This window comes from Protopterus annectens, chromosome 6.part1, assembly GCF_019279795.1.
Source record: "Protopterus annectens isolate FY-2018-M chromosome 6.part1, PAN1.0, whole genome shotgun sequence".
Classification (NCBI taxonomy): Eukaryota; Metazoa; Chordata; order Ceratodontiformes; family Protopteridae; genus Protopterus; species Protopterus annectens.
The window spans coordinates 547,498,134-547,514,941 of NC_056738.1; the positions used below are offsets into that span (position 1 = coordinate 547,498,134).

The 16,808-nt window shown below is 39.0% G+C and overlaps 1 protein-coding gene across 1 annotated transcript in view; it reads right to left on the minus strand.

The window, feature by feature from the left end:
* Positions 1-7,915: 7,915 nt before the first annotated feature.
* The window catches only part of RCE1 (Ras converting CAAX endopeptidase 1), a 976,724-nt gene continuing 967,831 nt past the window's right edge, over positions 7,916-16,808 (minus strand). Inside the window, exon 8 of the mRNA XM_044075996.1 lies at positions 7,916-10,509. Within this exon, the coding sequence (XP_043931931.1) occupies positions 10,280-10,509 (230 nt within the window). The 3' untranslated portion in view covers positions 7,916-10,279. The remainder of the gene's footprint in view (positions 10,510-16,808) is intronic.

Below are 16,808 nucleotides of genomic sequence, written 5' to 3' on the forward strand. Positions count from 1 at the left end.
GAGGATTGAGATAAAAAATTCAGCCACTTGTTGGTTTACCGGATGACATACTAATCAGGGATTGGCAAATAGCACAGCAAGAAGCCGCTATGGCATTAGTTAAAGTACTCGCTTCCTTTTATGAAAGGACAGTTCATGCCAATACTCTGGATGTTGAGAAAACATGTAACAATTTAAAACAATTTGAAAATCATTCACAATTCCAAATCAGTCTGAACAAACTATCCAAAGAACTGACTACATTGGAGAATAATCTTAAATCCAAAAAATTACATAAGTTTGCTAGGGATAAAGAGGATTACAGCAGAGGTAGACAATTTGAATCCCAAAAAGGTGTGAGATTCGCCCAAGGGACCAAAAGTTTTACCTTTGTGCGTAAAAAAAGACCAAGATCAATTCTCAAAAAATCAGGATCTTCCAGTAACACCTTTGGTGAGGAGTCCTCCACAACAGATAATGAATCAACCAGCATGGGTGAATCACCACACAACAAAAGAGGTAGAAGCATGGTCAGCCCTTTAGGGGTAGGACACACAGGGGAGGGAGAAAGCATCGGGGTCAAAAGTCTAGAGGAACTCTTTCAGTCAGTAGTGAAATAGTGGAACCTAACCAAAATGTGTTAAATATCTCTAAATACACTTTGTTATCTGATGAATATTCTATATTGAATAAAGGTTTGGGTTTTATTCCTGGTTTTTTCATTGACGAAAGCTCACATGTTACTGACATATTAGAGTTTTGTAGAAAAATTAATCTAAACTTATTTTTCAAACAACAGGATAACCCCAATCTCTCTCAAAGATCCTCTGAATTTAGATTCCACAAATCTACTTTCAATCCCCCTATGGATAAATATGTTGCAGTGTTCCAACAGGCTGTCATGAAAGATTTACATTTTCATTCCAATAGATCTGACCACATCAGAAACAATATATCTTATAGAGAACAACTTGCTCTGACCAAACTTAAAAAAAACACGGATATAGTCATACTTTCTGCTGATAAAGGGGGTGCAGTTGTTGTCATGGACACCGATTATTATCGGGATGAGGCTAATGGACAATTGTCCAACCATCATCATTACATGAAAATGAGCACTGACCCTACACCCTCCTTTAAACAAGAAATTGATGAGTTTCTACAAGAAGCAGTCGACACTGGGATTATTTCTATCAATACCAAAAAACATCTTATGGTCAAGGATCCTGCCAAACAACACCTATATCTGTTGCCTAAAATTCATAAATCCATCGATAAACCACCAGGAAGACCGACTGTATCTGGCATTGGATCCCTGACAGAACCCTTGTCTATGTTTCTGACTGAAAAACTGAAACCATTATTATCATGTATCGGAGCCAGAATTCAGGATACAACGGAATTCTTACAAATTGTTTCTGAATCACAACTTGAACCTGGTTGGCTATTATGCACCTTGGATGTCAAATCATTGTATACTAGCATTCCACACTGGGCAGGACTGATGGCCCTGGATTTTTGGTTGAACAAAGCCAATATCTATCCCCCTGGAATGAACACATTACTTGTATGCATGGCCGAACATGTCCTAACTAAAAATGTATTTTATTTTCAGCAAGACTGTTACTGGCAGATACAAGGTACAGCCATGGGGGCGTCCTTTGCACCTATTTATGCAGATTTGTATATGGGGTACATTGAAGAACATATAATCTATGATGAATTGCATAATGTGTATCTACCTGAAATTGACATCTGGAGGAGATACTTGGATGGCTGTTGGCTTGCATGGAAAGGAGGTCCGGACTATCTCCAAGAATTCATGGAACATCTTAATGGAAATATGTGGGGGACTGAATTCACTGTGGAATACAATTTGAATGAAATTCATTTTCTGGATGTCCATTTACGACGACAACCGGATCATACACTCAAAACATCTGTTCATCGTAAGTTTCCCCAATATAACACATTACTAGATGCCAACAGTCTCCATCCGAAACACATTATCAAGAACATTCCAAAATCTCAGTTTCTGAGAATTAAAAGAATATGTTCTACTTTACAGGATTTAAATATACATCACCAAGGAATTGACTAGCAGATTTTTGGCTAGAGGATACCATTGGGATACCATAGCTGCACAATGGAGCAAAACGCAACCCAGGGACTCACTACTAGTTTACAAGAAAAAAGTCAGATCCAATAATACAGACATATGTAGATTTATCACCACATATGGAAGAAACAGTTACAATCTTATCAATATTATCAATACACATTGGAATATACTTACATCCCACCCTCTTTTGGAGGGCTATTTAGGAGAACGTTGTTATTTCTCTTATAGGAAGGGCAAAACATTAGGTTCCCATTTTTCTCATTACAAAAGGAGTATCATGCATGACAACCCTGATACGCAGAGAACTTTAACAGGGGACATATTAGTGGGCACATATCCCTGTGGCCACTGCAGCTTTTGTGGATATATATTCAAAACTAAAAGCTTCACAAGCAAGAATACTGGCCAGGTACATGATATGAAAATCTTTGGGAACTGCAGTTCTGACTGGATCATTTATCTAGCTACATGCACGTGCCAGGCATTCTATGTAGGTCAAACATCCAGACAATTCCGTATCAGGATATCAGAACATTTGGGAGATATCAGGAATTGCAGATCAACAAATGCATTATACAGACACACTTTCAAGCATCCTACGGCCAAATTTTCTTTTTGCATCATTGATAATATCATTGGTAATAGGGCATTTAAGACAGGATGGCATGAGATTCTTAACAATAAAGAGAAAAGATGGATAGTTAAATTGGGTGGGCTGTTCCCACCAGGGCTTAATGACAAAATGTGAATTTTTCACAAATTCTTCTTATACCCACAATTCTCAGTTTTTTCTTATTGAACAAGACATCTGTTCATAGTGTGACCCAACATTTATTATGGATATCACTATCAATAACTATGTATTATTATGCTAACCATTTTTATCCTCATACAGCACTTATCCACTTCACAACATCAAGGTAACATTTTATCTTATTTTTCTACTATTGATATTATTGATGGTTTGGTACAGCCTCAGTTGGACAACAACAATTTTTGCATATTTATTGTATGCCACTCATATATGTTTTATTTCTCATTATTACTTGTAACATAATTAAGGATTTTTTCTTCCTAGACAGGAAGTGATGTCATAGCTCTCTTATTGGGTATATAAGGAGCAGCCTTTATTTTGTGTTTTCTAACTACTGATGAAAGCTTGAATAGCTGAAACCGGTCTAGTTTTTGTATAATAAAATATAAGCATTGGAGCCACTCAAGGTGCTGGCTTTTTTCTCAATATTGCATACCCAAAGAAACTGATAGAGTAAAAGACAGCCAAGTAATATCCTTGTTATATCATGCGTTTTTCTGGACTATTACTGTCATTACTCCAAAGTGTTTATTTTCTAATCTTCATACACCAATATAGAGAGATGAAGGTCACCATGGTCACATTAGTTTGCTTTAAGTCGAGGCTTTTGCCTCCCAGATACAATTTTTGTGGAGACAGAAACTAATGTGGTGATAGCTCCCTCTAATTAATTATCATAATAATATTTCAATTTCCTACTATTTTGCTCATTTCTGATAAGGCTGTCAGCTTTCCTTCTGCAATGACATCCTTGGTTATCATGTTAATGGAGTTTGGTTATGCTACCACTTCAACTACTTTAAAATGTGAGGTGTACTTAGCACATTCATACAGACCCAGAAATATAGTTCCAAGCTATTACCACTTATAGCCTACCTGATGACAAAGAGATTTGAGGGAAAACACTGATGTGCAGACAAACTGCAGAAATAGCTTTAAGTAGAAATTAATGCCAGTAATATTTTTCCTTTTTGGCATTTACTTTTCAGAAGTCAAGCCCAATGTCAGTGGTCTCTGGCTGATCAAATTTGCATATGATTGCAAATTAGGGGTCGTCATTGAATCCCACACTGACACACACATGCTCCAGGAAGGGCTACACAGAAACAACTGGTGTCAGAGCCAGGGACTAAAACTAAATGCCAAGAAATGCATAATAGTGTCCTATGGGAAGTCATCCATCCCTGGTAGCTATCATAATGACAACACACCCCTTAGAGTTGACCCAGGACTTAGGGACACACATAGATAGTAATCTAGCCATTGATCATCATGTGTCTACAGTGGTGAGGAAATAATTCTGTGTTGTGCAACTTATAAACAAAGGTATGGCATCTATTAACAAGGGAGTCATTGTTCCACTGTATTCGGCATTCGTCAGACCTATCATTGAGTACAGTGCCAAGTTTGGTATGTACCTAAGCAGGCATATCCAACAACTGGAATGTCCACAGAGGTTCCTCAGTAAAAGAATACAGGGTGTAAATAATACAACTTATGCAGACTGCCTCAAGGCCCTATCCCTCTATTCAGTCTCCTACAGGCTTTTGATGGGAGATCGATGCCTGACATACAGGGCATTGTCAGACCCCATTCTGATGGACCTCCTGCATATCCACAAAACAAACAATACCAGTATTACCTGTTCTAACCTTACCTGTGATATAAATAGGACCTGATGGAGAGAACAGGCTCCCCATCCATGTGAAGCAGAGTTCCTCCCTAATCCAATTCAAGTACAACTTGGACAACTGGATGGGAAATTGGAAATTCATCCCTGGTTTGGCGCCTATGTCTTTGATGCAAACAGGTAACCTGTAAATAGTTCATCTCCCAGGCCCATGCTTACACTTATCCAGGGTTTCAGAACTTGTCAGAGATTCGGGATGCATGGCTAGGCTTAAAATGGCCCTTGTGGTCATTAGCCTAGTAAACACCTATGATCTACAGTTTAGTACTTGTTTTTTATATAATTCATATATTTTTATATATATTCATATATTTTTAGCAATATACTAAACACTACAATACAATTGTCACTCTGTGTGTGCATTGATTCATCTCTTGTTTACTTACTGCTTCCACACGTTCCTCCTTTCTACATTTTAATTTTTTCCCTTGTCTACCTTTGGTATGTACCTAACCAGGCATATCCAACAACTGGAATGTCCACACAGGTTCCTCACTAAAATAATACAGGGCACAAGTAAAATGTCCTATGCAGACCTCCTTCAAGGCCCTATCCCTGTATTCCATCTCCCATAGGCTTTTGAGGGTAGATCTATGCCTGACATACACGGCATTGTCAGACCTCACTCTGATGGACCTCCTGCATATCCACAAAACAGACAGCACCAGAATTAACCATTCTAAAGACTTAAACCTTGCCCATGATACAAACAGGACCTGCTGGAGAGATAGGTATGTATCCCAGAGACTACCCTGTCTATGGAACAAGCTCCCCCATCCATGTGAAGCAGAGTTCCTCCCTAACCCAATTTGGACAATTGGATGGGAAAATGGAAATACATCCCTGGTTTGGCACTTGTCTCTAATGGATGCAAATAACCTGTAAATGGTTAATCTCCCAGGCCCATGCTTGGACTTATCAAGGGTATCAGAACTTGATTTGGGATGCACGGCTTGGGTTATAAAGGCCCTTGTAGTCGGCCTAGTAAACACATATGAACCTATTTAAGTTATATTTCTTTGTAAGGAAGAACAAAAAGTGGATTAAATGGAATAAAAAAAAATACTCAACAGAAAAGCTTTATATTTGGGTGGAACTGTCCTTTAGGAAGAAAATCTAAAGACAACAAATGCTTTATGAAATCTGGGATACTGGGAAGGAGGGAACTGAGACAACCAAATTCAGCTCAATTATTTGATGTATATTACATGATGTGGGGCCCTAGCATCATCTGAAATTGAAACTGTGCAACTGGTTTCTATTAAGAATATTTTTAAAATTTGCTTCTTTGTGGTACACCTCATCACAAAATGGTTCTCCTCTAGAAAAAAGGAGGTCATTGTTCCTCTCTACTCATCCCTCATCAGACCCATTATAGAGTACAATGCCCCGTTTGGCATGCATCTCACAAGACACCTACAACAATTGGAAAGGCCACAGAAATACCTCACTAAGAGGATTACCGGCCTCAAAACAGATGCCAAGTGCAGACAGTCTCAAAAAACTCCAGCTGTACTCCATTGCATATTGCCTATTCAGAGGCGATCTCTGCCTAACATACAAAGTTATGTCAAACCCAGAGCTGTCGGACATGCTACACTTCAAAGAAATCCCAGTCTCCCCGAACCACACGCTCCAGGGACCTAAACCTTGTCACCACAATAAACAGAACATACTGGAGGGATAGATTCCTGTCCCAGAAACTTCCCATACTCTGGAACAAACTACCCACTGATGTCAAGCAAAGCTCCTCATTGGCCTCTAAGAAAAATCGACGACTGGATGAGAAATAGAAAATTCACCCTGGGGATCACTTCTGCAGCACTGCTTGACAGGGACACAGGAAAATAATTTTCTTGGGTGGCGAAAGCCAGGGAACCTTTTTGGCTATGCTTATATAGGCCCCAGGGCCGATAGCCTAGTATCTACCTATGAACCTATAAATTAAAAAGTAACTGTTCTTTGACAGGTTTCATAGTCGCCTATACTTCAGCAGCCTGACTTAAATTTGAAGGCATGGCTGCACAGATTCCAAAGGCTGCCAGTCTCTAGATTTGTGTGTGTGTGTATATTATATATATATATATATATATATATTTCACACAGATATACTATATAAGCTTGGAGGTGAAACTTGCTACCTTTCTATGGTTTTAGAAAAATAAAGTTAACTGAACCTTACCCAAAACACCAGGATCTTATTCATCTTCTGGCTTTTGCCTGTTAGGGGTTGCCACAGAGGATCACCTGTCCGCTCATGATTGGCAGTGGAGTTTTACGGTGACGAATTGCCAGCTCGGCGCCCAACCTTCCACAGAAGGCACACACCCACACACACGCGCACACCTAGGGCTAATTTAGAGTGTCCAATTCACCTACAGCATATGTCTTTGGGATAGCTTTTTTAAATCCCAGTATCTGAAAAATACTGTATGTCACTCATCTGGCATTTTAACTGATCCAACAACCAATCCTTTTAACACAAAACAGGTTACGCTTTAAAGTACAGACTACATTCTTTTGTTTTGAAATTCTAACCATATGCATCTATGAAGTTTCACTAGTTCAGAATTGAACAGCTGTGTACAGTACATAACTAATGTCTATCTTACCACACAGTATGAGCATGTTAATGGCCACAGTGCACAGCCCTATAATGGCAAAAATGTTTCCATTAGCAGTACCTGTTTCAACCTCTTAACTCAAGAATTCTAGACAAAGCCAAAAATAATGGGGAACATATTTTATATATTGTTCTTATAACCATAGACAGTGGACAGAATAAGTTTTGCAATGCATTTTCTGGAGGATATGAAGTCTGAAATTCAAAGGTTTATCATTATTTACAGATTTCAGGCCTCCGTGTTTTTGCCAGAAAATCATAAACTTTGAGTACCAGACCAATAAAATAAGGCAAAAATCTATACATTCTGCAAAACTGTGGACAGATGAATAATGATATACAGATCCTAAACTGTGAGTGGCTGCATACATAATTGTATGCAATGACAACTAACCCAGCTTTAACTGCCTTAAAATCAGCTTGTCTAAATCAGTGGAATGGGGCTTGGATAACTTTCCACAATCTACTGACCCACAAAAATATTTGTAAGTGTGTTAAGCCCACAGGAACAACTTCATGTTGGTCAAACAATATGTCTAAGTGCTACTGACATGTTCTTGTGTTATGGAGGTTTAGCAAGCCTACCTATAGTTTAGCTATTGAAAAATTTATAACATTTCCCCTGCACAAGACACCTAAGCAATTCCCCAATCAAACTGTTTTGTTTTATTGAAACTAACAGAAATCAACATTTTCATGGGTTTATTCTCACCATCTTTACTATCAAATCGAGCCTCAAGCCAATCGGATAAATTCATTGTCATTATAACTACTGGGAACAGACTTCAAATATGTGCTCTGACATAAACAAACTGGACTGAACAGAAAAGTCCCCTTTTACAAAAGGTAAATTTCAAACAGTTAGTTTCACAGAGTAAAGAGAAACTGTTCCCATATAAAAGCTCTTCTCGACTGGACCTTTGAAAACTCTACAAAGAAACCGTTACAACACTATGCATACTTTAACATTAAACAACTTTCTTATTATGAACCACATTTTATTTTTAAAATGTTTTCTTATTGTTAAAACTCATAAAAAGTGCCACAAAATACAACTGGAGTGGTTTTACCTAAGCAGACTGAGTAGCTGAAGACTTTGGTCTGAGCATGCTCATTTTAGCAGTACTGACTATATATACATTCTGGATGCAGCCAGTTACAGTTCAAAAGTGGTAGATCATTACTCATCATAGCTGGTAAACAATATTTTAGGCACGGGGTGCCCTAGAGGCCTGAATAGCCATTCAACAATGGGACATTAGGAGAAATGAAATGTCATCCTGCTTTCATAGAGTACATGTTCATAGCATGTCTGATTCAAATAAAACAAAAATAAGACTTATGCTTGAGATTTAAACTAATGCAACTTTAACCTTTAAATAAAATGTATTTACATCATAAACAATAGGAAAGACAGTCCCTGCTGAAAAGGATAGCCATAAGTAAGGCAGTGTTTACCAAATTCTGCATTTTAGTAGAGGCTCTCTAATACTGACATACCCAAAATACATTTCCAACCACTTATTCAGGATAACAGCAAAAATAACAGTAATACATTTTTAAATGACATAATCCTTTCATTTTCCTGATGATAACCTTATACTGTACATGTAAATGCTCTATTAACTATAAAAAAACTATTTACCTTAATTTAACACCACCACAGCCTTGATCACCAAATGAGCATTGTTACAACAAAAACATAGGTAAATGCTCCCCTGGACCCAATACATCACAAAAATAATGTTCTTTTGAATAAATGCTGAGAGAATGTGAGTTAGTTTTTCTGCAATCAGTTATAAAAATCTTAAGATCATACTACTTCACATTTTGCTAAGTGAGACTGTTTGTAAAAATAAATTTTCACATTCAATGCATCTTTAACAGTTCCTCAAATCTTTTAACCTCTAAGCCCCAGTAAAATTCAACACGACTATAAAAACAGATACTTAAATATACATATTCCTGAGACAGTTCTAAAACCCATTCTAATTCAGAGGTTAAAGGAAAATGTCAGTTCCTAGAAGTCACTGATTAGAGTTCTTTTTCCAAGTAAAGTAACCTCGTGACCCTTTATCTATTAGCTACATGGAGCTACTGCCAGTGTCCTGTAAGACAGTCTCTTTTCTGATGTACACCTCCCCAACAACCAATGGATTAAAAATATAGTTTCATTTTTGGGGAGCAAAAGGACAAACACCAATGTTTTGAATATGGCGAATTTACCAACAAAAATATATATAATACTGTATAACTGTACAAAGTAGTACACCGCTGGGACAATCCCTCAAAAATTATTAATTGAGCAAAAGTGAAACAATGAATTGAAGTAATGAAGCCACCTACTAAACTATTTTATAAGTTTTTCACAGTTTCAAAACAGACACCAATTTAGAAAACAGTTTCCAACTGTAAACTCTACAGCTTAAAGATCAGTGAAACATCTAATCGTAATGAAAAAAGAAAAATAAAACCTTACAGATTTAAGGAAAGCCTACCAATGGAACTTCAAGGGCCATATGGGTAAGCTAAATTAGTGCATGTGCCTTTTTTTAATAAATTTGGCAATTCACTTAGGAGTCTGTACAGAATTCTGAAGCCAATGTATATGAAGCTGCAGTAATTCCTTTGCATAGGTTTTAGTATCCTGTAGTACAAAGTACTACATCCTTTTACAAACAGGGTAACTGGAATGATGTTTCTCAGTGAGAAGCTGTTAAAAAAAATGCTTTGTTCACATGAAAACTGTGAACACAAATTCAGACATTAATCTAGCTTAACAATCATGTGACCAAATAAATATCTGCTAACAGCCTACATGCTCTGTACCAACATAGTTCACTAGTTAAGATCAAGGAAAAAAAAAACTAGCAGCATATTAGTCCATTTTGCATTATTCCAGACAATTGGTAAAAAAATGCAATGCCATATATTAACTTTCAGTTACAAATTTGGATTCTGCGTTGAATATTGCCACATATATGTTTTCCTGGGCTTCATACATTTCATATCAGCCTCATATTTCAGTACCCTGTTAGTAGTTTTCGGGTGTCAAGAACACAGAGACAATGCAGCGCTCGCTTTCACTAAACGGCAAGCTGGTGGGTCACCAAAGAAGACAGAGTCTGTCATGGGATACAGCAGCATGATGAAAAGCACCATTCCAAGGAAGTAAAAGGAGAATATGGTAATCTTCCGTGGGTGTTCAAAGGCAGCACAAATTGCAGGAAAACCCATATAATTACAGAAGGAGTGGCACAGTACAGGTCCAATGAGATGGCCTGCAAAAGCAGAGGAAAAATAATGTTATATTAAAATACATTACAAAAGTTTACTGACAGAAAAATGTCCATTATCTGACAGAGGCCACAGAAAAAAAACCGTTTACCTTCCAACACTCATTGCATACACACACACAGTTCTAAGTATTCTGGACAACAGACCCTACCATCAAGAACAGAGGATCCTATTTCCTTCATTGCAAAATGCTTCTAGATAAACAGGAAAGAAAAAAAAAACTACTGGCATAATTTATAATAATATATCAGACACAAACGCCAAAGATAAACCAGCAAAAAACCCCTCAGATATACGAGACGCTCTTTAACAACCTCTGGTTGCTCTAAATGAAACCGCTTACTTTGAAAATTAAGAGTAAGTTGCTGCATTTTCTTCCCAGCCACGTTATGGGCGCCATCATTCAGAGGAGGTACTTGCTTCTCCTCTACAGGAGTGCTAGCATCTGCGCTCAGTACACTGGAAGTTGACTGGACTAGACCAATATCCTCCAACGGCGGGTGGTTCTTCTTCTTTTGCAAAGTAGAATCATCATTCTTTTCAACTATGACATCACGTATGTCATCCAATGTATCAAGGGTGCCCTGGATATATGCTTTTTAAATTGTCTTTTTCTTTTTTACTAGTTTATGTATTCATGTGATTTTAATCATGTCATGTGACTGTTTGGCTGCTGGTCATATGACTTATTTGGACCTATATATAAAGCAATAGTATACTTTGTATGTATTAGTATTGATGAAGGATTGTATCCGAAAGCTTTGCTGTTCTACATAAAGTGTTTTACGTATATTGGTTTCCTACTTAGTTTTTTGCTGATAATTTATAATAATTCAGACTTCAAGCCAAGGTTACTGACAGAATTAAGTCAGTACATGAAAGACTATCATAAACAGGCCCCTGAGGGCCTCTTAATAAACTGAGGAAGGTACAAGCAATAACAAACATCACTTGACTAAGCAAGACCTTTTAAAATTGAAACATCTTAATGACACAATCAAAAGCTTAGCAGTGAACAAAGCTATTCTACAAGCATAGATATTTAAACACAATGCAGCCATCCCAATAAATGGCAGCAGTAACATTTCTGCTATGACCACCCCCAAGCCAATGACCACTCCAAGATAATGGAGAAACTGCTGACCAAGCATGCTTTAAAAATATTCTGAGAGAGCAATGAATAATTGGAAAATAGTTCTTAATTTCACTTCTAGTCATTTTTTTTAAATACTGGCACAAAACCTAATGCATCCATTCTAAATGAAAACCAGATCTGAAAACATGTTAACTAACTTTGTAATAGGTCAGACAAGGTGTTCTTTTCTTAGTTTAATGAACTTTTTAGTCTATCCCATCATGTCCAATGAGTCTTGTTATACTGGAAATGACCATCCTAAATAAGAAAAGGGGTATTACTACATGATTTTATTTGATTTGAACCAAGAAGCATGCTTTTAAATTCCTATTGCAAATTCTCAGTATCAACTAATTATTTAAGTACAAAAATAAACTGTAAAAATGCATACAACTTCCCACAGGGTATGAAAGTAGGGCAGCTTAACTGTGACAGTGAATCCTCCATGACAGTACAGTTGTGTAAAATCTTATCACAATGGTAGATGTTCCTCTCTTCACTGTTGCAGTACTCATTATACTAAGGATCCCCTGCCAAGGGCCACCCGATGTTGGCCAGTATACCAAAGCCTTTAAGGTACGCTGTACATCACACGCATGCACCTTGTGGAGTGTAGGGCATAAAGGTGACGTCCGGTTGTATCACCTTCAGAAGTGAAAGCCCCAGAAGGAACACCAGTGCAAGGAAAAGAAAGGTAAACAGTACATACAGAAGAGAAATAAACCAGGGGGAGGAGGGAGGGAGTGAATACTGCAATGGTGAAGAGAAGGACATCTACCATTATAGTAAGCTTTTACACAACTGTACTATGCCCTTCCATTTTCACTGCTGGAAGTATTCATTACATTATGCAGGGTGCCAAAGCTCAAGAGGAGCAGAGGGAGGAGGAAGGACCAGCACAGCCATCTAGAAAGCCATGAAGGATGGCCCTAGCAAAACCAGCTCTAGCTGTGGAAATTCCATCCAAATTGTAGTGCTTAGTAAATGTATGCACAAAAGTCCAGATAGCTGCCTCAAGAATAGTTAGAATCCAAACCATTGCAAAAACCACCAGAAGAAGCCGCAGCTCTAGTAGAATAAGCCTTAACAGAATAAGGAAGGCTCTTACTATGAAAGGAATAACAAAGAAATAGCTTTAGCAATTCAAGAAGAAACGGTCTGCTTGGATACTGCTAATCCTAAGACCCTAGGATGAAAGGAAACAAAGAGCTGATAAGATTTTCTAATAGTCTTATCCAAATAAAATCTGAGGTGTCTATGCACATCCAATGTGTGCACCACCTTCTCACAGGCAGATTGTGAAGAAGGGAAAAAGCTGGGCAAATGAATAGACTGATTAAGGGACAACTCATTCACCTCCTTGGACACAAAAGAAGGATTAGTACTCAAGGAAACACTGTTATGAAACACCAAAAAGGAGGACAAGCCATAAGGGTTTGAAGCTCAGACACCTGTCTGGCAGAATTAATGAATAACAAAAGCAGGTTTTCAAAGAGCAATGTTGCAAGGAAGCTGAAGCTGCAAGGTCAAAACGAGCCCATGTCGATTTCTCCAAAACAAAATTTAAGATCCCAGGGAGGAGGAACAGCCTCCCTGGGAGGTCTAATATGAAGGACCCCTTCAAGAAATTGTTTAGCTTCAAATCTAGATGCTAAAGGAGGAGATAAAGGCAGATAAGCAGAGATAGCTGATAAATGGGCCTTAACAAAGGATACGCCAAACCAGCATTGAGCAATTCACACAGACAAGAGAGAACCAAAAGAACATCTAGCAAAAATTGATCCAGGTTACAAGAAAGACACTAAACCGAAAACCTCTTCCATTTGGACAAGTAGGATTTCATAGAATTGGGTTTCCTGGCCTCCTGCAGGACCCTAAGCACATCCCTAGAAAAAAGGGATCAAAATCCTATCACCCACAGTGTCAACTGAAGAATGGAAAAGTGAGGATGGATGAGAGATCCCTTGACTTGCGTTAGCAGGTCCACCCTGAGAGATAACCTGTGATGACTACCCTTGGCTAAATGCGGAAGACGACGGGAACCAATGCTGTCTCAGCCAAAAGGGAGTCATCAACAAGATTTTGGGAGTGTCCTGTTGAATTTTGAACAGGACTTTTGGAATGAGGAGAAAGGGAGGGAAAGCATAAAGAAACATCCCCTTCCAGGAAACAGATAGGGCATCCACCTTCCACACCAGAGGACCTGGGACTCTGGCAAAAAGAAGAGGAAGTTGTCTGTTCAGAGAGGAGGCAAAAAAAAAATCTATTTGAGAGTATCCCATTGGTGGACAATGTCCAGAAACACATCCCTGTGAAGCATCCATTCAGAGGATTGATTTAAGGACCTGCTTACAGTGTCTACCACCATATTTTAACCTAAAGAAATGTAAACTGCTTGAAGAGTCAGTTGATACTGTACAGCAAGTTCTCACACCAGGAGTGGTAACCGGCAAAGAAGATAAGATCTTGTCTGCCATGTCTGTTTATGTACCACATGATGTTAGATGCTAAAGGAGGAGATAAAGGCAGATAAGCAGAGATAGCTGATAAATGGGCCTTAACAAAGAATACGCCAAACCAGCATTGAGCAATTCACACAGACTAGAGAGAACCAAAAGAACATCCAGCAAAAATTGATCCATGTTACAAGAAACACACTAAACCGAAAACCTCTTCCATTTGGACAAGTAGGATTTCATAATATTGGGTTTCCTGGCCTCCTGCAGGACCCTAAGCACATCCCTAGAAAAAAGTAATCTATATGGAATCAAAATCCTATAACCCACAGTGTCAATTGAAGAGTGGAAAAGTGAGGATGGATGAGAGATCCCTTGTCTTGTGTTAGTAGCTCCACCCTGTGAGGTAACCTGTGATGACTACCCTTGGCTAAATGCGGAAGAAGAGGGGAACCAATGCTGTCTCAGCCAAAAGGGAGTCATCAACAAGATTTTGGGAGTGTCCTGTTGAATTTTGAACAGAACTTTTGGAATGAGGAGAAAGGGAGGGAAAGCATAAAGAAACATCCCCTTCCAGGAAACAGATAGGGCATCCACCTTCCACACCAGAGGACCTGGGACTCTGGCACAAAGAAGATGTCTGTTCAGAGAGGAGGCAAAAAAAATCTATTTGAGAGTATCCCATTGGTGGACAATGTCCAGAAACGCATCCCTGTGAAGCATCCATTCAGAGGATTGATTTAAGGACCTGCTTACAGTGTCTACCACCATATTTTAACCTAAAGAAATGTAAACTGCTTGAAGAGTCAGTTGATACTGTACAGCAAGTTCTCACACCAGGAGTGGCAACCGGAAAAGAAGATAAGATCTTGTCTGCCATGTCTGTTTATGTACCACATCACTGTGATATTGTCTGTAAATACCTTGAGAGGTCCCAGGGAAAAGAGGATTAAAAGCCTGAACAGCTAGCAGAAGAGCTCTCATCTCTGACACTGACATGCTCTTTCCGATGAAGAGGTGACTAAACATCCTACACCTTTAAGCGTCTCTGAACAGCTCTTGAGAGGGAAGAGGGTGATGAATAGGGAGCCCTGGATTTAGAGACGACTGCTGAATCCACCACTGAAGTTCCTTCTTGAGGCAAGGCGGAATAAACTACAGGTTCTAGGGATATGCATGTTGAAGCCAAACTGACTTCAGAAACCACTGAAATTTTCGTGTGTAGTTTGGCCAGAGGAAGCATAGGAATGATGGAGACCCATGAACCCCAGAGCTCTCAGAAATTCCCTGGCTGTTACAAAGGCCAGAAGTGTTTGGAAAAAAAGGAAATGAGAGTTAAAGCCTTGGAGGTAGGCAGGAATGCCAGCATAGGCACAGTCTGCATCATGCACCCCCAGAAAAACATGGTCCTGAGAAGGAGTTAGAAAAGACGTTTTGAAATTTAGTGTGAACCCCAAATTTTGCAGAAGGGAAATGGCAAAATTAAGATTTTGCAAAAAGATCTCTGGAAAGGATGGCTGAAACAGGAAGGCATCCAAGTAAGGAAAGACTTGGATCTCCTGAAGCCTTCTCCTACAAAAAAGCAATCACAGGAGTGAGGCACTTGCTGAATACTCTTGGGGCAAAAGAAAGATCAAAGGGCAAAGCAGAGAACTGACAATTCCAGGAAGCAACAGAGAAATCTAAAAACTCCCTGAAAAGGGGATAAGTAGGGATATAGAGATAAGCATCATTGAGATCCAGAGACGCCATATAAGCCTGAGGAGCAGAAGAGGAAGCCAAGTCTGAAGGGAGGGACAACATTCAAAAAGACGGCACCTTCAGAAAAATGTTTAGATGAGACAGGTCTAGAAATGGTCTCCAGGTATCCTCTTTCCTGGGCACTAGAAATATCATGGAGTACAATCCCCTCCCTCTTTAGGACACAGGCACCTCCTGAATAATTCCAGACCATGAAATACCCTAGCAGATAATGGACAGAACCAAAGAATCCTAAGTAATCTTTAGCCAAACAGGAAGAGACAGACAGAAGTGAAGAAAAAGAGGAAAGTGGCTGGGAAGAACGGTGTAGTCATATAGCACCTGGTTTATCAGGAAAATGAGACTTTAAATTGGGTAATCCTAGTCCACACCCTGTTTTACTGGAAGAATCAGCTTATCCCATATATAATCTGAAAATAGAGACAACATTTCTTGACTACCATATCAATTATATCCTTGAATTTCTGAGCCCCTTATTTTCTTTGCCAGTGGTTCTAAATATAATGCAAATAACAAAGGAGAAAGAGGATACCTTTTCCGATAGGCCCCTCAAAGATATTCAGCCTTGGTTCCATCTGAACATCTGAAGCTAATATCTGCAATGCCTCCATGGACATGCCTAATGTCAGATTCCCGCTGGCTTCCAACCTGGTCATGGCAGAAGAATCAAAAGATTAATCCGGGGCAAACCTCTGAGCTACCAGTCACCTCGGGAGGTACGTCCAGCACAGGCTATACAGCAGAACATACCAGCCTAGGTTTCTTGGCCTACTTCCTCTCTGAAGACTGTTCCTCGGAGCAGGAAGTTCCCTCTATCATTCCTTTAGCAAGAAGCTTAAGACACAGATTCTCAAGATAACGCACCAAAGAAGAAAGCTAACTACGAAGGGTCTTGGGAACAAAGGCCTGACAGAACATGACGTATGGTTGT